The following is a 21,824-nucleotide window of genomic DNA, read 5'->3' as shown; positions in this document are numbered from 1 at the left end:
TCTCCATTATCTCCATTAGAATGATGAAATGGTGATTGTACTACATATATTTCACATAAATTATAGCTCGTCGCTAGATGATAATTGTATTAAATACATATAAATATAAAAACACTATTACGTGCTATAATAATAAAACCAACAAACTAACTTTTAATTGATTGTGATCGTTTTAAGTTTGGGTCGAGCCAACCCGTTGTGTATCTCTAAGGTAAACAAGGGTTCTATATCTAAACTACATATTAATATAACCCTTATGTCAACCAAAATTTTATAAAATTATCATTATAACTCTCTAATTAAAAATGAACATAAATAAAACATGAGCAGTAATGTAATTTCATACAACTGAAATTTTATTATTTTAAAACCTCATTTATATGTGATTCCAACATATTTCTAATTAAAAAATAAAAAATAAACCTTTTTCCTTTCTCTTCCGATTTCCACGTTGATTCTCATTTTTTTACTCTCTTATTTTATTTTTAAAATAAAAAATAAAAGAATATTCACACACTTCGATGCATAAATAGTACTATAAGTAATTTTTTACAGTAAAAATATCATTTTCATTAAAAAAGAACAATACCAAAAATATTTTACACTTTCATTAAAGTAGGTAAAAAAAGCATGATTTTGTCAAGCACGGGATTTGAGTAACTATGTATTCAAAGCAGGGTTTCCTACAATTATTCGGCCAACCATTCACCGTTCACAATGCCAAGACAAAAGTAGCGTCAATCGGTTTCCAAAAAAATAATAAAAAAAGTAGCATCAATCGTTGTGACAACGAGAATCGAGTCAATGGGACATTAAAGTTAAAACTATTCAAAGTACAAATAAAAACATAAATAAATAAATAAACAAATAAAAAATCAAATGACGCCACAGATCACAAGGCAACAAAACAAGGAACAGGTTTTGATTTAAGGATCAAAATCCTTTTAAAAACTGAGTTTGCTGAGCAAGCAATCGTAATATTTGAAATTTGATCCAACGGTTACAATTATTATAACTTTTAGAAGATCTCTTATTTATAACTGTTGGATCAAATTTCAACAGTCGTGATTGCCTTCTAAGCAGGTTCAGTTTTTTAAGGTCAGGAGAGGATCCTGATCCTTGATTTAATTAGGTTAAGCTGTGTCTGTGTGCAAACATGTGTAGTATTGGTGGTGGGACATTTGGTTGTTTGGTAATGGAGACAAGTTAATTAATGCATACCATTAGATTCTCCCTTTAGATCGAGAAATTTTTCAATATGATTGGCACACGAGATGGTATATCACGTGTTAAATTAATTTTGTCTTACCAATACCATGTGGTATGGTAACAGTACGTCTTCCCTTTTGACAACCTACATTTGGAGGAATTTCAACGAATTTGACAAGTTCATCTAATGCTCGTAACGTAATGAAACTACACGTACGAAATCCATCCCAAAAAGCTATGAAACCAAATTGAAATTTCGAGCAGACCGCAAAAAGATGGATTAAAAATGTAGATTAACAGTTTCATAATATAAATTACCACGTACAATTTATCTCCGTAAAAAATGAATAAAATTTTATTCATCAAACTGTATAAAAACAGATGATCAAAATTAGTAAAAGTTTGAGAAACTATTTATCTACTCTTACAGTTGATTGATTAAACGACCTTGATTTTAAATGATTTTTTTTTTTTTTTATAGAGATGATTTTACAAAGTGATTTATAATATGAACAATTTTGGACGAGTATAAGCAGTCATTTTAACCATTCGTATTCATTGGGTGCTGTTATCGGCACTAAAGTTTTATTTTATGGATAAACGTATGTAATTGCAAGCCATTGTTGATTTGGGATGATGTAAATAATGGGCGTGAAGGCAATGAAGATAATCCTTTGATTTTCATTAGAAAATTATCCTTTCAAATCAACATCACTGTAGAACACTAGGAACCTAACCTGATATATCAACGCTGAACAGTGACATCAATCTTTAAGCAAAAGTAGTCACTAGAGATGTAATCTACGAGGTGGAGGTGCATCAGTTACCACGGTTCGGGCAAACATTTGCGAAGTGTGATGGATCTCCGCAAGCAAAACACCTTCTACCAGAGACGGGATCACCAGTCGCTGATACAAAACTCACACCAGCAGCATCTCCTGCACCCCGGCCACCTCTACCGTTGCCACCACTCCGAGTCGGGTTAGATGCTGAGGCACTAACATTTGCACGCTGAAAACCTCTTCCTCCATTATCATTGTTAAGGCTATCCTCCCATCTGCACAAGGAGAAAGAAGCATAGACCGGGAATTAGATAAGGTAACAACGCGTGTACGGACATGTATAAACACAAACACCCCCAGATGTGTGTTGCAGTTACGATAAAATAAAGATTCAATAAAATTACTTTGTTCAATTTAGATGCAATCCAACGGCTGAAGTATCGAATGCTTATATGAGAAAGACTGAAGAAAAAAAGGGCAAAAACCTTTGCAGGAAATGAAAGTAACAGATTCATAAGGTCCCATTTGGCATCTTAAACAAAAAGCAATTAATTAAGAAAACCAACTTTTTATCTTTACGTACACAAAAAAGTTGCACGCCTGCGATTGACAAGAGTAGAATTTTCTTCCTCTGTTAGCTGTTGTATTAGCTGTTCGTAAAGCACATGGGGCACCACATGTAGAACATGAGGTCGATACTTGTCCTGTAAACACATTACAAAAGCACATTAGTTCGACCAAAAGGGGCACAAACATAAATGGTATACGAACAACCAAGGGGGATCAAAAGGTAAGAAACTGTTGACAAGATAATCATCTGACAACATGCTTTACTAATTAAGTTCCAATAATCCAGAATATGAAATATTTTGTTGGAATGTTTACAACTCACAAATTTAAAAACAAATTTTTTAACTTCACATGCTATGCTCATATAGGTGATAAATCTACATTTTAGGGTATGGTCATGGTGTTTACTGTTTAGAATATATCATATCCTGGAGGCTTAAGCTTTAAGCTTTTGGGATAATTCGTATTTATCACCACCATAACGATTATTTTAATACACTATCTAGTTCCGAAGCACTGATAATAGCAGTATATTATTGTCTCCTCTCATCCTCATTGTACATGCATCGGGAATTAATCCATTCAATATTCTAATTAAAAATTAAACAAATACAAACCAAAAGTCAGCAGTCTTACCACTTTGTACATTCATAGGTCGAGGCCTTGCACTTTGAGGACCTGAAGATTGGGATGGGCAATCGCCGGAAGAATGACCCATTTGATGACAGTATATGCAAGCACCCTGCCTAGTATTACTTTGTTGGACATTGTTGGACATTGCTGGTCCACGCCCTCTTGCTGAATGTCATATGAAACTTAATGTCAAAAATTGGTGTTCCACTGTTTGGCGTTGCATATAACGACAAGAGTGAAATTCTAATAAACATTAAATTAATAGTTCTTAAAAGGATCATGATTATATTTCTCTAAAACAGAACTATCCGAAATTCATCTCTCTAACCTTATGAAACTCTCATTTTGATAGCATACTCCATTTCCATACGACTAACAATACAATACTTCTAACATTATATCAGTCTGCTCTCATCCTAAATGATTGTGCATGCCTCGGCAATTAATCCAGGCCATAGCTTCTCATTAAGAAAATATACAGAAGTTTAGCAGTCATACCACTTTGAACATTCATAGATTGAGGCCTCACACTTCGAGGACCTGAAGATTGGGAAGGGCAATCGCCTGAAGAATGCCCTGCTTGATGACAATATATGCAAGGACCCTGCCTGGTATTACTTCGTGGGACATTATTGTTGGACGTCACTGGCCCACGCCCTCTTGCTGAAAAACATATGAAACATCAGCGTTTGACTGTTTGGCGTCGCATATAACCATAAGAATGTAAGTTACCTTTAGTTGGACTAATAGTCAACACTCTACAATTAATCTCAAATTTTGTCTAGAAAAAGCTTGAATGGTCAATTTTTTACAGATTTATATGCTGTCCAATGATGAATATAGGACAAATATCAATTAGATATATTACATGTTTTTTTAATTTTAAAAGCACAGCTTCTATTGTCTAGATATGCACCACTATTATGGTTAAAATGTATTTTCCCATTCATGATTCTAAGAACTAATCTTGTTCATCTGACCTTATCTTACCATGGAATCCAAGCTAGCTACCATACGAATGAGCAAATTCTGTTTTGTTGGAATGTAATAAACAGCACTCAAAGCAACAACATTTTCTAATATGAATTCGAACTTCTGATTGTATTGGATAAAATTTCACACAAAAAGTGTAGTATTTTGAATCGTATGGGACAAATATATTTCACCAAGATTGTGTAATTCGCATACAAAATTAATTAAAAACATACACCGAGCACTTTTTCTATAAAGTTGTTCCAGCTTTTCATTTCTTATGTCATTTATCATCTTAGTTAACTTTGATCAATTTGGTCTTCAACTAATAATGACCAGAAAGAAAGGTGAATTATTAACGTAAACAAGCTTTATAGCATGTTTTACAAAGACAGTACAATTTTCAAGAGCACTCAAAAGTTATTACTTTACAAGTAAAAAATAATTGAAACCTTCAGTGGACAACTTACAAGTATATTTTTATAACCATATAAAAATACATAAAAAGAATTCCACAAATCCAAAGATCATAATGTATCCCACTTTTCAGGGTATGATAAATTGTTTGCATAATGATGCACAAACCTCAAATAGTACATGGAGGTCACAGTGGTGGGTGAAAGAAAATATGAAATTATGAGACTAATATAATTCATGAAGATAACTCAAATCTTAAATACTCAATAATAAAATTCATATAAAAATTGGTTATATTTGAAAAGGTAAATTGGTTCAATTAATTTCAAACAATTACTCACAACACAAACCTGATAACCGAGAACCAGTTCCACAGATTTCTGTTAACTGTCTAAGAGTCTCATCACAGCCGCCAATGCAACCTGATTGCACATATGCATGAATTTTCATGTTAGACCAACTAGGGAATCATAAACTTCCAGACACTAGAAGCCTAGAGAGAATGACTGTTAAGTTTTAAATGAATATAGAACTGAGAAACAATTTAAGAATCATCATGTCCGATTACTCTACTCAGATAGACTCCAAGTCAGATTTGAGGCCCATCCTCTCAGTAAAGAGGCCTTTTTCAGCACCCCAATCCAACTTCATTCAATGAACAATACTAGACCAACAATGTATGGTGCAATGGCTTAATATTTAGTATGCAAACATACGCATGATGGAATTCTCTGAATCATTTGATGGATTAATGAAGACGAGGAGCAAAATGGAAAAGGAAAGGACTTCCATTCAAAAGCTAGAGAACAATCTATTGAAGACATGCTCAAGCACCCCGAAAAACTCAATGTTTGTTAGTTGCTGTGATTGTAAAAGCATAGTTTGTAGGGTTAATGTGAAATATGACAATTAAATAAAACAATGGGATGATTGTAAGATGCTGGGAAATAGTATGTGCCTAAACAAGCTAATCTTACTTTATGCTGCACTTACCCAAATGGTTGGCACTATAGTTTGGTGGTATTTCTAGCCGCCGAAATGTAAATTGAATCAAGTAAACAGGACCTGAAAAATAAATAAATATATTGAAAAAATCAGATCCAAAATAATACGAGCAGTAACACACAGAACTAGTGGACAACCTCTACCATATGATGCTTTAAAGAAGGTGAATTACACGACCTCCGTAATTTCAGTGACAAAAAATGGGAACAGTTTAGGAGTGGGTGCATGTGAGCACCAAAGTTAAAAATAATACAGTACTGCAACACCACTAATTGTATTTATGGGCTCGCCTTTTGTTTTTTGTACTCAGTTAATATACCCTAGTTAGACCCATACAATTTTAGTACTCATTGATTTTAGACGCTGAGAAGTATCATGTATGGATGATTGCATGTCCGCTTCATTTGAGACGGAATTATTGTCGCCTGGAAAGACCTGTTTTACGGTTTGGTTGAGTTGCTGATTGCCTTTCCCTCATGTTAAAGTTCAAGGAGGCCAATCCGTGTTGCGCCAAGTCAGCAGAGTGTGGCTTTATTTTGCCAGAGGCATGTTTTTCTGTGGGGGCTGGGAGCAATGTGAGAATTTGAATGGACTGAAAGAAGGATATGTGACAATGTGAGGGGCTGGGAGCAACTGGGTATAGAGTAAGACCATTTTTCTTCTCTTTCGGAATCTCTTCCAACAATTCAAGAATTTTTCTAGAGTTAGGGAAAGGGGTTCTGCACTGAGTGCTTTCTGGATTGGTTTGTCTGTTGCTTTCAGTTTTTTCAATGGATTTTATGCTTTGTCTGTTGTTTTAGGTTCGGTAAGCTAATGCCATGTTTGTAAACATTTTGTTTTAGTTTTTATTTCCTATGAAGGGGAAATATAAGAGAAAATGAATGATCCAGAAAGGGAGCTGAAGTAGATGTGGAAAGAAGATATATATAAACTGAAAACATCTTTTGGTTGTTCACTTTCAAGTTTTTGTTTCATATATTCTCCTCCATTTCTCCATCCTCCCCACCACCCTCCCTCTACCCTGCTTCATCGCTTCTTTCTCCCACATATTTCCTCTCCATCCCAAACAAAAATATAGAAACTTAAAACCAATAACGAAAAGTCCAATTGATAACCATTTCGTCTTTTGTTTCGAGTTTTCACTGTTTTGATTGAGATATGAAGAAAAGTATATGGGGGAAAGAAGGGATGTGGGTGATGGAAGAGAGGGGATGAGGAACAGAAGAATACTATTGAAAGTGAAAAAGAACTTAAACTAATTTTTTGGTTTCGAATTTTCATTTTGAGCTTCTTTCTTTGTACATTTCTTCTACATCCCTCCCACCATCCTTCATCCGCTCTTCTTCATCCCTTTGTTCCCCCATGTATTTCCCCTCTCACAAACAAAATATAAAAACTGAAACGAAAATGAAATGGCATCGAATGGGCCTGAAATGTTTATAAAATGGATCCTAAAATATGTGTGCATGTCTTCCATCATAATACAACTCCCCTTGTTCTGTATGGTACAGTGGATGCATGTAAAAAGGGGAATCCTTGACAGAACCACGCCTTTCAGTTGATGCATTTGAAAAGATCAGTCGGAGATTAGAACCAGGTTTCTCCCACTTTGGAACACATAACTATCATAGTAACGAAAGAGATGATTCTTTAAGTAATTTCCTCATCATACGAATATTAAAAATTGGTTCATTTTGCAAAAACAAAAACCGAAACATGCAACGGCATAAACAAAGTTCAGGTTGTAGATGGAATAACTTGACGACTTTTACCCTTCAACATCCAGATGATATTTGAAGTTTCCATCGATTCTACATACATGCATATATGCAGCCCCCTTTTGTTGATGGATCCCTCAACGGAAGGGACTGATATATTATTATATACTATATGTATATATGAATCCTCATATTTAAGGACATCTTAAATTGCATTTGTATCATTTATTTAGGCAGCCTTAAGGAAAAAAAATAACAGAGAGAAACCTGGAGTGCATGAGTTGCAAACGTTAGTTGTTACAGCTGCTTCTGATACAGATCCAGGGAGCCAGACAGCATTCCTACACTAAATGTGTAGCAAATAGGTGTTACAACTATTTGACCAAAATGATGCCAAGTAAATGAAATATGATAGTCTCATAAAATTTCAAACATCATATTTCAACAGAAATAAACAGTTCCAACTTGAGAAAGACTCAAGAAGCCCTAAATAAAAAAGAGAAAAAAGAAGACCAGTAAGAGGAGACTTGATGGCTTGGTCTCTCACACACTTTTCTTGTCTAAAAAACTCCTATTCTACAAAAATAATCAAGGATAAGCTACAACGTGGAAACAAATACAAGTAAACCATAGACCCAAGAAATAAAGAACTCTAACCATCAACACGCAGCCTAGTAAATAGAATACAACGTAATCTCCTTGAATACCACTACAACCGAAAGATTTGCTCCCAGTCCATCTACTAAACACCACTTTAGCTTTCTTACCCCTTCCAGCCACCTAATGCCTTTCCAACAGTCAACAACAATATTTTGGACAAACGACTCAAACTTGCTTCCTCAACTGCCTCCGCCATAGACTTAAAACGAACAGCAAAGAAACATGAGATTCACACTTTCCCTATCTCATTTAGAAAGAGAACACCACTGGGAAGAAAAACTAAAAACAAAAAAAAATAGCTTCTCCCATTTGAACCATATCACAAATATTGACTTTCCCATGCACCATTAGCAAGCCACTACCATTCCAAATTTTCCCTTTAAGGTTGAAAGGAAGGAACTTCTAGCCTGTCACAAAGAAATCTGAGAACGGGATTGCATGAAAATTCTCCTTGGGGATCTAAAAATCATTCCTAGAATCTGGTTTACTTTGAGAAAGGCGCACACTTTCTAACAGCAGATAGCTCCTCCACCAATGCTTCATTCAAATTTCTCCGGACATCTAAGTCCCCTACTATACGCATAAGTAGCCCACAAGACAATGTTTGAATCATTAAGTTAGACTGCAAAGAGCAATGGGTATCCTTCTCTAGTCTTTAGATATTACGGCCAACATAGAAAGACTACGAATAACATAAAGAAAAATTAAGGCTACTAATACCAATATAATAAATGAAACTTCATATAAGTGAATATTCTAAATGGAAACTTGTAGCCTACTAGTAGAATTAACGCAACACATGATAGGTTTACCCAATAATGCCCCATGAAGAGAACAATTTGAGGGATGCCAGTTATGTTGCTTCTTCCTCTGATCAAGATTTAATCTTAATCTTGATCTCCATATAAAATATACACTAACAAATGAGAAACAAAAGGGGACATGAGGAGGCATACTAATCAGTCAGGTCAGAACAATATTAGATACAACCAATAGATTTTCTTCCTTGTTAACAAATTGTTAAAAGTAATGCAGATAAAACTTCTTACAAACATGCAATTTAGACTAGAATAAGTATATCTTAGACAAGGACCAACCTGAGGATAACCCAAGCATCCAACCATGAAATTTCCATCCTGTACAAAAGACATGTAACAATTACAAAAGAACAAAAGGTGGAGATGATTACAATGTACAAATGGTTGTAGACTTCCATAAAACAGTCATAAACTTATGACAAAGTTATAACTGTCAGCCATAAAGGAAACTGGAGAACAAAAGCCAGACCCCTGAAAAATAATTTACAAGAAAGTACAACTATGTACAGACTTAGATCTGAACAATACTCTATTTACATACTACATGAACTCGAAAGCAATATAATAAAACCAAGCATCCAAAAAGGGAAGCTCAGTAAAACAATTAAGTTTCCACTTATTTGGATTAGGATTCCTCACATACTCAAATCCCCTTAATCAATGGTCTATATTCTAAGAGGAAAAGACATCAAAATGAATCAAATAATGGCTTAACGATATAATGAAATTTACAACATTTTAATTTCACTAATCACACCTTTTTCATTCTAAAGTTAACATGCTTTATTCTCTTTTTGAAGGTTCCTTGCTACAGGAGTTTGTTGAGTTTAATCTCTAATTTTAATGATATATATTTTATATGCTGGTTGTTATGGCTAACTATACTTTTTGAGAGCACTAAAGATGACAACTACAAAGAAACCTGCTTATATGACTTCATATCAACAAAGCAACCAGCTTGCTTCCCAGAGACACATGTTCACTAAACAAAAACTTCATGTTTTCTTGAAGGCCTTACACACTTAAGATAATGAGGCTTAAGTGAATAATTTTAGGCAAGAAACTTTGCAAAGCATAAATATAACGAGGCTCAAGTGAATAATTACCCGGTTTTGTCTAAGTACCATATCTGCTTCGTGGCACAGCCCACATTGCCGAACAAACTCTCCAGATGCGTGCTGATCATCCCCACTAGGCCTGCTAGATCTGCATCAAGTTGAACGACTGCCATTGCTATCATAGAAAAATATATACAGTGGAGAAACAAGAGGAAAGTAAAATTACCTCTCAAAGAATACTGACATGGCTTCAAAGAGTTTTACTTTGTTCAACCTTGCCTGCAAAATTTCCAGATTTTGTGATCGTCAAGGTTTAAATCCTACAATATAATGAAATTTCTATTTTTTCTTGGCTTCGATCCAAAACTGCCAAGTTGTTTTCAAAGCCAAAGGTCTTTGGGATGGATATTATTCCATGTTACACAATTAAAAACTGATTTTCATAGTGTAAGGAAGCAGCTTGAAGAATTTTTTTTTACAGGAACTTAGAATGCTTATACATGTGGAAAAAGAAAAAGAAAAAGAAAATATCTTGCCCGTTACAAAATTAAAGTTTCAAGACCACTTATGTATGAGTCCCATGCTCGGCTTTCATCATATGCAATTATGCATTGTATATTTCAATGGATATGCCAATCTATGTTACATGTCTAATTGATGTGTTTGTAGCTTTCCCAAATTTTCATAAAATCTCCAATATGTTTTAATAAAATTTTTGTCATTTTTTCAACTACATGATATTTCATTTAATAGTTCATATTTCCACTGATATTTTCATAAAACAAAACTACCAGTATATCAGTGGACACTAAGGTTGCCTTGGTATGCGGAATGGAATTCATGGGAAATTATTTCCCATTTCTTTTCCTAGAGGAAGGGAAATGCAAAATTTCTTTCCCAAGCTTGGTAACAATGGGAAAGAAGGTAGAAATTTTTTTTTTTTTGGGATATAAAGGGCAATTTTAATGAGGAGAAATTTGTCATAGAAAAATAGGAAATATGGCAATCAATACATTTTTTTGGTTTCCCATGGGGAAGGAAAGTGAATACCAAGGGGGTGGAGGGATTCACTTCCACCACCACCACCCACAACACGCCCCCCCCCCCCCCTCCCCCCCTATTTTCCCATGACCCAGGAAATCATTTCTCAAGGTTGGACTTACCAAACATGGGAAAGTCAGCACTTTTCCATTCTCAAGTTCTCTTTCCCGCATACAAAATGTAGCCTGACAGTTTCATCTTAGGTGATATATGTTCTAAATTCTAATTAGTACGATATGGTTGACTATGTGCATAAGACTGGAATCAGAATAGAAAAGAAAATTAAGCTATAAATAGTAACTGAAAAAATCAAACTACAAACTTACATCTAGGAAGCAAGCTTTCATTTGCTGCAAGCAAGTTTCCAAAACTTCAGCTTTGCTCTTAGCACCTTCACTAACAGCTTTCATGTCACGCTCCATAACAGCTCTAAGGTATGGTTTCCACAGTTTATACCTAGTAAGTAAAGATTCCCATAAATTTGATTCCCCTTGAATTTGAAAAGACATACATCAGTTAACAAATATTGTTCTTTCTAGATATGAAGTCATTAAAAATCATGTGAAACAAAAAATATCTGCAAGTAAGCTTCATGTGGAGCTTTGAAGCTTCAGACTTCTAACCATATAATAATAACTATTGGACAGCTTTGTAAGCATATGACATGTCATACATTGTAAACTAGAAACTGAAACTTCAAATATGAGGTTTTTTTATCATAGATAGAATATAGGTAACCTCAAGAGTTCACTCAACAGACTTGCTGATCTTGGATATATTTATTTTCTGAGCAATAAAAAACTCTTGGCAGTAATCATACAACACAGTACAAAGACTAGGTGAAGTGAACAAAAGATCCACAATCTATATGATACAACTCTCATAAAAAATTCCAAAAGAGAAGAGGACTTTTATCGGAAATAGTTTCATATATACTTTAAATTGTAGTAGTTTAAGTCCCAAATGACTTACACCTCAACGGTCAACACCTTGTGTCCTTTTTAATTTTTTTGGCAGTCTTCATTTTGAACGGTACACAATGTTTTATCATATTTTTCATGATGTATAAATCCTTTACTTTTTTATTGATATCCCCGGAATCTAGTCAGCATTTGCTAACAGAATCTAAAATGGATCACTGCCGAACCATACAATATCCCTTCTTACTAGCATTCGATGGTTCATTCATTTATAAAATATCTCTTATTGATCATAAAACATGTTTTACAGATTTCCAGGTATGATAAGAAAATTCAAAATCAATCTTCATATAATTCCTTTAGTTAGTTTCTGTGGATAAACTAAAACATTAACATGCCACCCAACAAGAAATTATGATTCCATAGCAAACTAGTTTAATAGAAACTGAATCACAACGGGCTTGCTTGTAGCTCAAATGGTTAAGAGCATTTACCCCTACACTAAAGGTCCTAGGCTCGATTACCCCCTCTCACTCTATCGCTTGTATCAAGAAAGAAAAAAATGCAGCTGATTCTTAACAGTAGTTTAAGACTCAAATATTATTTTTCAGAAATGAAGATGAATTTGAATTTCTTACCCCATGTCATCATATCCCATCACCAACGCTTCGCCCTGCAATTATGCCAAATTATCAATACAAACTCCAGTAGCTTTCCACTAGGATACAACAAAGAAATAGTATAATGGCATCCATTTTTCTGTTACAAATATCAAGTACACCTATACAACATTTAAAGAGCAAAGAAGAGATCACATAAGACATCTTTGTTTTATACAGTTCTATTAAAGAAAATAATGTTACATAATATTGTTCTACCTGAAGAAGATTTTGAAATATTATAAATATAAAAGTACAATCTTTAACCTAGTGGGGATAAGGAGGCTATGTAGAAGTCAATACTCATTTTATGATGTGTGCATGCAATGTGACATGGGTTTCTATTGTTGTGAAATAAAGATGCTTTGTATGAACTTCAACTTTGCAACAGGTGAAAAAGCGGCAGTGAACTTAGCAACAGGAATTTTAGACGTCAACTGTATTTACTGAAGTATTTTCTCCATAGGTATAGTAAAAACTCCCAAGTCATGTCGTTTCTCCAGAACATCTATCTCACATTCTGTGTCAGCTACCTGATTTGAATCTTACAATGCCTCTGATACAGAGGTTGAAAACAAGTGGATGAGGTGGCTCCCAAGAAGACCAAATAGGAAGCAGAAAGGACTTAATTACAAAGATAAATAAATTCAGTATTTGCATTTTTACGACTCGTATGGTTTTTTGGCACGCCTACTTCAAGGAAAGTTGTGTGAGGTTATCTGAGAAGTTCATAGAGATTAAATGCTTAAGGCTGGAGTCACTACACAAGCATCACCTATCTACACCAAACGTGTCCTCTACAGGTACCTAGGCTAATACCAAGAGTCCGTCTACAACCTAGGGTAAGGTTTTAAACACCTTTGGTATCTTAGGTGTCCTAAGAGTTAGTGTTTTTTTTTTGTGGTTTTATATTATGCTGAAAATACAATAACACGCTTAAGTTGCATAGTAGATCTGTAGAGAAGAGTATTTTTAGGACTAACTCAATCATATTCTTCTCCATTAAATTTAAGGATACATACCGTGCAAGGGTATATAAAACAGTTCAGTATAATCAGCCTAATAATTTGCAAAAGTCACCTAGCCTTATAGAAGTACAAGGCAATCACCCTAAAACTTTGGTGCATAGTAATATCTTTAATGCCCAACTTATCTAAAGAAAACAGAACATAATGCTACCAGTAGCCTTAGTTAGGATATCTATCAGTTGATCCTAAGACTTAAAATAGGAAATGCTGATAAACCCTTCGGTCAGTTTTGACTTAATAAAGTGCTGAGTCTGCTGACAAATCTTAATATGCTTAGAACAATCAGTAAGTGGTTCAAAGTTCAACGGGGTTCTGAAGAGGGGTAGGACGTACGGAGATGCAGGAAAAGGTCATGTGTTGGGCAGTGCTCTGGGCTTCTGTATATACTGTAACTGTTATTAGAAATATATTTTCGTCGAGCATTATGCTAGACAGGAAGGCTGTGGTGTCTTAACTTAGTCTTGGTTTCTTCATATCGATGTAGCTTTCTGTACCAATGTTCTTTTTCTTTCTGCTCCTGGTGGATTACTTGTCCACTCTACTGTAAAGAATTTCTAATAAAAAGAAATTTCTCCTTCTAATAAAAAGAAGTTCAAGCATTCAGCATCACTTTTGCACATTACACACCATTCAGGAGAATGATACCAACAGGGTTTCCTCCTCTATACCATGTCATATTTATTCACCTACTATGAGCAGTTGTCCAAGCAAAAAGCCCAACATTTAGCCTTTCAAATTTCGTGAGATAAACAAAAAACGAGAAAGTAGTGCAAAAAAAAAAAAAAAAAAAAACTCATGACTATTCCAACTCCAAAATTCTGCTATCATGCCTAGATGGGAGCAACACGACATTTTACTGAGAAGACCTTTTGAGAACTACAAATAACCTTCCAATTCATTTTGTTCCCCACTTCTTTTTTTCTAATATTAACTAATTGTTTCCCTCTCAACAAGAAGCAAACAGTAGGCAAGCCCCTCCCTCCCAAATAAAAAAAAACAACAACAATATTCAGGAAAACCATACAAAGATAAAACATGAGGGAGAAAGAATATATCATATTGTTATAGCCAGAGAAAAGTTACAAGATTGGTCGGTGAGAAACGCATGCTTGAGTCCTTGGTTGCATAAAATCGATCCAGCAGCTTTTTTATGTGATCATGCATCGTTGCATCTGTGCCAATGCCCTCCTAATAAATCAAACAAAAAGGTTAGAAAACTATATTTAAAATATGTAATAATACATACAAGGTACACACATGAACAAAGTAATAAAAATCAATATAGCTGCATAAGAAAATTACTAAAGAGATAAATTCATAGAGTCGATACCTTGTCCATACAGCTCAGCAAATCAGCTTCACTTAAAAGTGGTGGAGGCCTAGTGACTCCTGAATCAAGAGTTAATGTTGTTGGGACAAACTGCAAGATAAATGATTATTGTTTTAATGTATAACAGATCCTACGGTTTACAATGCAATTTACAACATAAGTCACAGTTTCATTTCTTTTTCTTTTCTGTTGGCCAGTCATAAAGCAGAGGGTTAACCACAAGCTCAATAACATAGAAATCTGTACTGCGAATTTGTTAGAATCTTTGTCTTCCCATTTTTTTTTCCTTCTTTTGCCTGCAGTGTGTATGTGTGTGTTTAAAAGGATTAAAAACATGATCTGTGTTTCAATCACAAATTTTGCACACCCATTGAACCGTTATGCCATCATCGCTCTTAATAAAAATGTAATTTCAACAGTACTTTTAAAAACAAGAATTCAAAGTACAAAATTGATTCAACGAAATAATACTCAATCTTTAAGAACAAAAAAACATTTAATTAATAAGCGATCCTAGAAATAAACTTGAAATTTTAAAGCCATATCAATGGCCAATTTTGTTAATGCTCACCTAATTAAGGGTCAAACATACATCATAAATCACCAATAACATTAGCCAAATTTCTAGTCTCTGCAACTTGATGACTTACATGATAATTTGGGTAACTCAGTCATGTTTTATCACTTGATCTAACAGTTCGGCCACACATATTCTCTTGAAATCATTTCATATTAAGTAGGATGTATATTTAGAGTCATATGCTAGATTATGGCTTTCAGCTCGCTGATAGGATATGAGAAAAGGCTGGTGAAATGGTGACAGAGAGATCATATATACAGGAATGAAATAAAACAATAACTGAACACCAATTGAAAATTTAGATGCATCGCTTAATGATTAATAAACACACCTGTTGTCCAAATTCATATGTTGGTAGCAACGAACCTCCCCATGATTCAAATCGATAAACATCTAAGTAATTTTTCTGGAAAATAAAAAGTAATTGAGTCAAATAAAAAATTTAAAAACTCATTCTTATTTACTTATAAAGACTTGATTATGTAGTACTGCTTATTTTCCAAACATATAAAAACTATTGATTATGTAGTGCCAAACCATCACTTAGGGACAATTCAAAAAGCATGCAAGATGTATGAACACATTGAAAGCATATCAAACCCACTGAAGGAAAGATAAAACTGCAAGGCCCAAGGATACTGTTCAAGTTCTAAGTCTAGAGCTGATGCAGGACCAAGAAAGAGACTTACTAGGAAGAAAGTAGAACAGAAAATGGATCTGGAGTCTAAGGTTACAGGTCCGAGGTTTGGTATGGATTTCAGGTTCCCCAAACCAAGTCCCAAATTCATAGTGTTGGGACCCATATTTTGGTACTGAGTTAGAGGTAAAGGGTCTAAGGTCCTGGACATGGGGTCCATCTCATTTATGTTAGCAAAACATCACATACTAGTAATAAGAAATAAACGCTCAAACTCAAACCCTAAGTCACCCATAAAGCTATACAAGAGGGTCCACTGCACGGAGTAGAAAGTATTTGTACAGCTTGAGAAACATGGGAACATGAAGCTCCTACAATGAACATCAGCATTCATTGTTTCGCAATTTCCCCACTTCAATTCCCCTTAGTTAATACATTTTTAGGATTTACCCTACCAAATGCTGGCAGTACCCTACTTTAAACCTTTCCCCAGAAATCCAGATAAAACATCTCTTTTCAACGACACTGTGACCCTCCAATGCCAGTCTTCCTCCTCCCACCACTGGGGCCACCGTATTAAACACATTTACATACACATGCAGATCATGAAAATATTGCTCACTCTCATACAGTGTTTCGCCAAACTTTTATAAACGGGGTTCAAGAAATTGGTCAGGAAACCAACTTTTGCTATTTTCCGCAGATACTTCCGCTGATATCAATACTTCTACATATATTTATATAAACAGGTTTACAAACATAACCAAGTATTTTTGGATCACTCCAAAGGACTACAAAATTGATAATTCATGTTTTGAAACAAACTTTAGTCTATTAAAGTCTAGGATTTTCATGTATTGTCCTAGTCAAACTATATTTTCCTAGTCTTTAAAAGTCTAGGACTCACTCCAAAGAACACTACGAGTGATTTCCGGAACTCTACTGGAGGGATGTAAGTAGTTTTAATCATTTCTTATATTTATGCGCTACCAGATCTCCTACCATCACCCATTTTCAGCCAGCCAAAACACAAGAAAGTACACATCTAAAGAATTCCCAGTGTAAGTAGCTAGTAAGAAATGGCACTAAGACCATTGTAGGCCAAAAAAAAAACCCACCCAAATTTTTTCAAGGCAACCCTAGTCTTGACTCTTGACAACACCTCTCTCGTGAAAGACAACACACAGCTTAATGGTTACAGAGTTTCCAACATTTGAACAAAAACAAAAAGCAAAAATATAAAAAACATATATTAACCACCAAGACCAAAATTTGACTCCAAAGAGTAAAGAAAAATCAACACTGGAACAGAAAACTCACTGCTAGTATAACTCTCCCTGAAGCAGAGAACAATTCACCAGCAATATCAATCTCAACAGTAGTTTCTGCCCCTACAGCTGGCTGTGAGACACATGCCAGGAAATGGCGAACAACCAGCTCATACAATCTCTGAAAACAGAAAAAAAGATAATACAAGATAAAGTATATATCTCAGATTGGATCAAATAAAAGAGCAATTGAAGAACATGCACTGAACAAATTATCACCTGTGCATGCCTTAGACTACTTACATGGTGATCTTGACTCCATCCTGATTCTCCAGAAGAAAATTTAGTGGGGTGGATAGGTGGATGGGCCTTGTCATCATGTCCACCATTGCTAGGGTTTTTCCAAAGCCCAGATGCTGGGTCCAACAATCGTTGAGCATATGATCCCCATCCAGGATGCCTTTGTTGTTCTTCCACAATTGCCTACATTACGATCCACCTAATCAGTCATGCAGCGAAAGGTGATAAAATATTACCAAAATAGAGCTGCAAGGACCTAGAGAGGAACACAATACAGCGTTCTATGAGGCTAAAAACCCGAAGAGTGAAAAGACAATAAAAATGACAAATTATGCTAATGTATGATAAACAGCATACAGAGGGGAACTTTAAAGGCTTCAAAATAGAAATCATTTCATGTTCCACGAGTTAAAATGACACTTCCAGAAGTACTACTCATTTTGGTAATTTATTGTTCAACCTCCCATCCAGTCAGAGTTCATAAAAACTAGATTGAAAGGAGGAAAGGGGGGAGTTGCCCATGCATCTATAATCGAGAGGGATCGACTGAGATTTAGTCTCGAAGATCTGCTTTTCAAGAAGGAAGGCACTCGAGACAGAAAAATTTGATAGGCTTAGGAAGGGACAACAACACTAAATTTTTTCACAAAGTGGCAAGTGGGAGAAAAAAAGAGTAACTTGATCATATAGCGTGGACTTTCTTGGTCATGCTATCGAGACGAAAAACTTTGATCTTAAATGGAATCAAAATACTTAAATAAAGTCAACCATAAATATAATAAAACCCTAAGCTACGAAACCATACCCTGCGCCATTCTTGCGCGTCCACAATCTCCTTACTCACGTTATGAGAACATTAGATCTCATGCCATAAACAGATTCTATGTGCGTACGCCGTATGCACGAATATACGCATACATTTTATTATTGCATCCACCTACATGAGAACTAGTTTCATTGTGAATTCTGTCATTCTCTATTCTCTAACCATCTTTGTTCCAAATTCTTCATTGCTCTCGCAGAGTCACATTGTATCTGCTTGACCTCAATTCCTGAATTAGTTATTTTCTAATTCTTTTACCCTGCCTATATCAAAATCCTAAATTGTACAAAATCTCAATGCTTTTCAACAGTTACTACTGCCAGAACCAGTAACATAGTTTGTGATTCTCAATAAAAGAAAAGGTTACTAACATGCAAATCCGTCCTTTCAGAGAAGCCATCAGTCTCCGTACGAGGATAACTGATGAAACCAGCTTGGTACAGCTCTTCTGCCACCTACAATCAGTAAGGGTGAATGAGTGCAGGGGTAAAATGTGATGAAATCCACAGCCACAAAAACATGTCAAATGTATATTAAATGAATATGAAATAGAATTTAAGAAAATGGATGTTGCCCCTTTACTGCACAAGAAATATATACCCATTTTCCTTTTATATTTATTTTTATCCTCCCCTCTGGAGAAGAAGAAAAGTGAACATATTATAATGGCATATAACCCATCTGAAACATTTACTGACATACAATGGAACCAGCCCATTTCATCAAACTCTAAGACCTAAATAGCTTCAGTCACAACTAGAAGATTCATAGAAAATTATAAATTATGAGACAACCATTGAAAATTCTAATCATAAACTATACATCTGAATCACAAATCAAACCTTAGTAGAAAACCAGGAATGGCAGTGCCTGTAACTTAAGTTCAATGCTATGGATAAGTCTATTAGTTTTTTTCCCTAGTAGCTTCAATACAATTACAAGGACAGTCAAATCTTTAGGAGAACTATGAAGCATTTGGCATTGATTTTTTTATCAATTTACCTGTAACCCAGAAACAGATATACATCAAGACAACATTGTGGCCCACGTGCTCACCTTCATTGTGTGTTCAGAACTCATCCGAAAGTATATTGAGGCACGCTGTTCAAGCTGAATTGTATTCAGAGGATTTGGAGGCTTTTTCAGCTTCTCCTGTTGTCTAACCTTTGTCACCTGTGTTTTGGAAATTTTAAAGCGGAGAGTGCAAATGGTTATACAAAAATTAGCAACGTTACACAAACTCAACATGACTTACAGTAGCAGTAGGTTCCTCAACACACATTTCATAAATAACAACAGCACAAGCATAGTCGAATAAATGCCCACGCCTGCAAAAGTATTAAAATCATTAAACTTCAAATGGTTGCTGAAGCTGAAAAGGAAACACAAAGTCTTCACAATTTACATCCAATGGAATGTAGCAGTGCCTTCATCTGATTTGTGTGAACAGTTTATGGTCCAAAACTCCTCTGGCTCGTGCGACTGTATTTCCCAATATCTCTCCACAACAAATCCAAGTGTAGGGAACTACAAACAAAGGGAAATTATAAAGCATAGATAATTGTAGGGCACTGTACTGAAAGGGGAGGCAGATTGAATATTCTGACGTTTAAATCAGTATATGTTATGGATGTAAACTTGTAATCAATTACATACCTGGCAAGGACCATAACTTAGAACAAGATTTCTGTCACTTGCAGTGGAATCAATAACAAATGCATCTCTCAGCAGCATAGTCTGAAACCTAGTAAACGAAGCACCAATCCGAAGATCTATTTCCTGCAGAAAAAAGAAAAGAAGATTAAACTTTATCTGACACAGGAAAACAGTGTTACCAAAGAATGATAGACCAATAATGTTAGTATGAAGATATGACTAACAGTGATCCCTTGACAGTGGGTGGTGAGAAACGTAGGTGTCCTAGAGCATAATTTGTAGTTCCCAAAAGTCTATAGGGTTTTATATAACCTAACAAACTAACTTGGAAGTTACCACCAACAAAAAGAGAGTCGGCTAATGAAAGGTACTCACTTGCCTAGCATCCACTGCATCAGCAAAGAATTTGTTTGCGTTGACAAGATTCTGAACCGCATTATAGATATCCCTGAAACGACAATAAAATTAAACAGTGTGGTTCGACTACTTGAAACCAAGAGGAATGAAAATTTGGAATTTAATTAGGTCTAGAACCTTTCAGTCAAAGCTGAGAAACGAGCCCTCCTTATGGTAAGATGACGATTCACGGCCGTGCATACTTCTATCACTTCAAACGCAATGTTTTCTCCTTCTCTATCACAATCGAGCCACAAGACAAGCCACTGGCACCTCCTTGCTTCCTCCTCTAACGTCCTCTTGATATCCAACTTGTCCTACATTATTTATATTCATAATCCACACAAACAAAAATAAAAGGCCAACATACCAGTAAGAATACGGTAATATTCAATTGCAGTATATTATTTACATTATTTACATGATTTATATTCATAATCCACACAAACAAAAACAAAAATAAAAGGCCAACACTGCTGCATATTCAATTGCAGATTAACATACTAATCTTGCTCCTGCTCTAACATACCAGTAAGAATACGGTAAAGAAATCAAATAGCCCTAACATATCAGAATCCTTGACGGAGAGAGAGAGAGAGAGAGAGAGAGAGAGGAGCTGACCTCAGGGACTTTTTTATGGACGGGAGCGGTAAAGAGAAGGGCGGGGTCGCAGGCGTGCCATTTTCGAAAGCGGTCCTCAAATTCGAGCTCCATGAGGTGGCCGGTGACGGAGGTGACGAGCATGTGGCAGGGGCGGCCATTGATGGAGTAGTTGAACTCGTAGATTTTGTTGTAGCGGGATCGGCCTTCCCTCACTCTCAGCCCTTGTCCTTGGTTCCCTGACAGTAATGTCGCCACCGACTTGGCCACCGACGGCTTCTCCGCCACGTTCAGCACCCTAATACTACCCCCACTCCCTGACATTTTCACCACTCCACTCGACGACTCAAAACTCTACTCGCCCCTCCTCCATTTGATTTCGCCTTCGAATTGAACTCTACTTCCTAGATTTTCCCGCTTGCGCCAACTCCAATTGTTCGGACAGATTTTGCAGGGCGCCTTTGTCTTCATTTTGGGCCTTTTCATTTCTGATTCTGACCCGACCCGCCTAACCTAACCGCTGGACACAGAAAGGACCTCTAACTCTAAAGATCAAAGCACATGGCCGGGTTATTGCTTTTGTATTTTTGGGATGGGCTTTAATCGTAGATCTTGATCCATTTGTAGGACATCAGCCACAAATTTTTGCCTCTTTTTCTTTGTCACTCACATATAACCATAGTTTTACTCTTCTATTTTTTCTCTCCCGTTTCGTGTTTTTCTCTTTTTTTTAATTTTAATTTT

General features: G+C 35.6%; 1 protein-coding gene across 2 annotated transcripts; it reads right to left on the bottom strand.

The window, feature by feature from the left end:
- Nucleotides 1-1,870: 1,870 nt before the first annotated feature.
- LOC103946776 (DNA topoisomerase 3-alpha) lies at nt 1,871-21,620 on the bottom strand. 2 transcript variants are annotated; one of them, XM_009357568.3, is made up of 25 exons: nt 21,102-21,620; nt 20,619-20,797; nt 20,460-20,532; nt 20,085-20,207; nt 19,834-19,955; nt 19,684-19,756; nt 19,485-19,601; nt 18,800-18,883; nt 17,609-17,788; nt 17,358-17,486; nt 15,732-15,806; nt 14,821-14,910; nt 14,574-14,678; nt 12,442-12,476; nt 11,210-11,339; nt 10,069-10,121; nt 9,891-9,990; nt 9,064-9,102; nt 7,574-7,652; nt 5,577-5,648; nt 4,934-5,005; nt 3,693-3,857; nt 3,198-3,359; nt 2,575-2,695; nt 1,871-2,266 (listed from the first exon to the last, which is right to left on the bottom strand). In XM_009357568.3, exons 1-25 carry the CDS (start codon nt 21,402-21,404, stop codon nt 2,029-2,031), a joined length of 2,919 nt encoding a protein of 972 aa, XP_009355843.2. In that variant the 5' UTR covers nt 21,405-21,620; the 3' UTR covers nt 1,871-2,028. The 2 variants fall into 2 exon arrangements, with proteins under 2 accessions (XP_009355843.2, XP_048439328.1); XM_048583371.1 differs by lacking the exon at nt 15,732-15,806.
- Between the last annotated feature and the right edge of the window lie 204 nt (nt 21,621-21,824).

This window comes from the organism of the source record quoted next, unplaced genomic scaffold (genome assembly GCF_019419815.1).
Source record: "Pyrus x bretschneideri cultivar Hongxiangsu unplaced genomic scaffold, Pyrus_bretschneideri_v1 Contig1, whole genome shotgun sequence".
Taxonomy (NCBI): Eukaryota; Viridiplantae; Streptophyta; class Magnoliopsida; order Rosales; family Rosaceae; genus Pyrus; species Pyrus x bretschneideri.
Note: the sequence above shows the minus strand (reverse complement) of the source record. Positions and strands in the feature narration are given on the sequence as shown.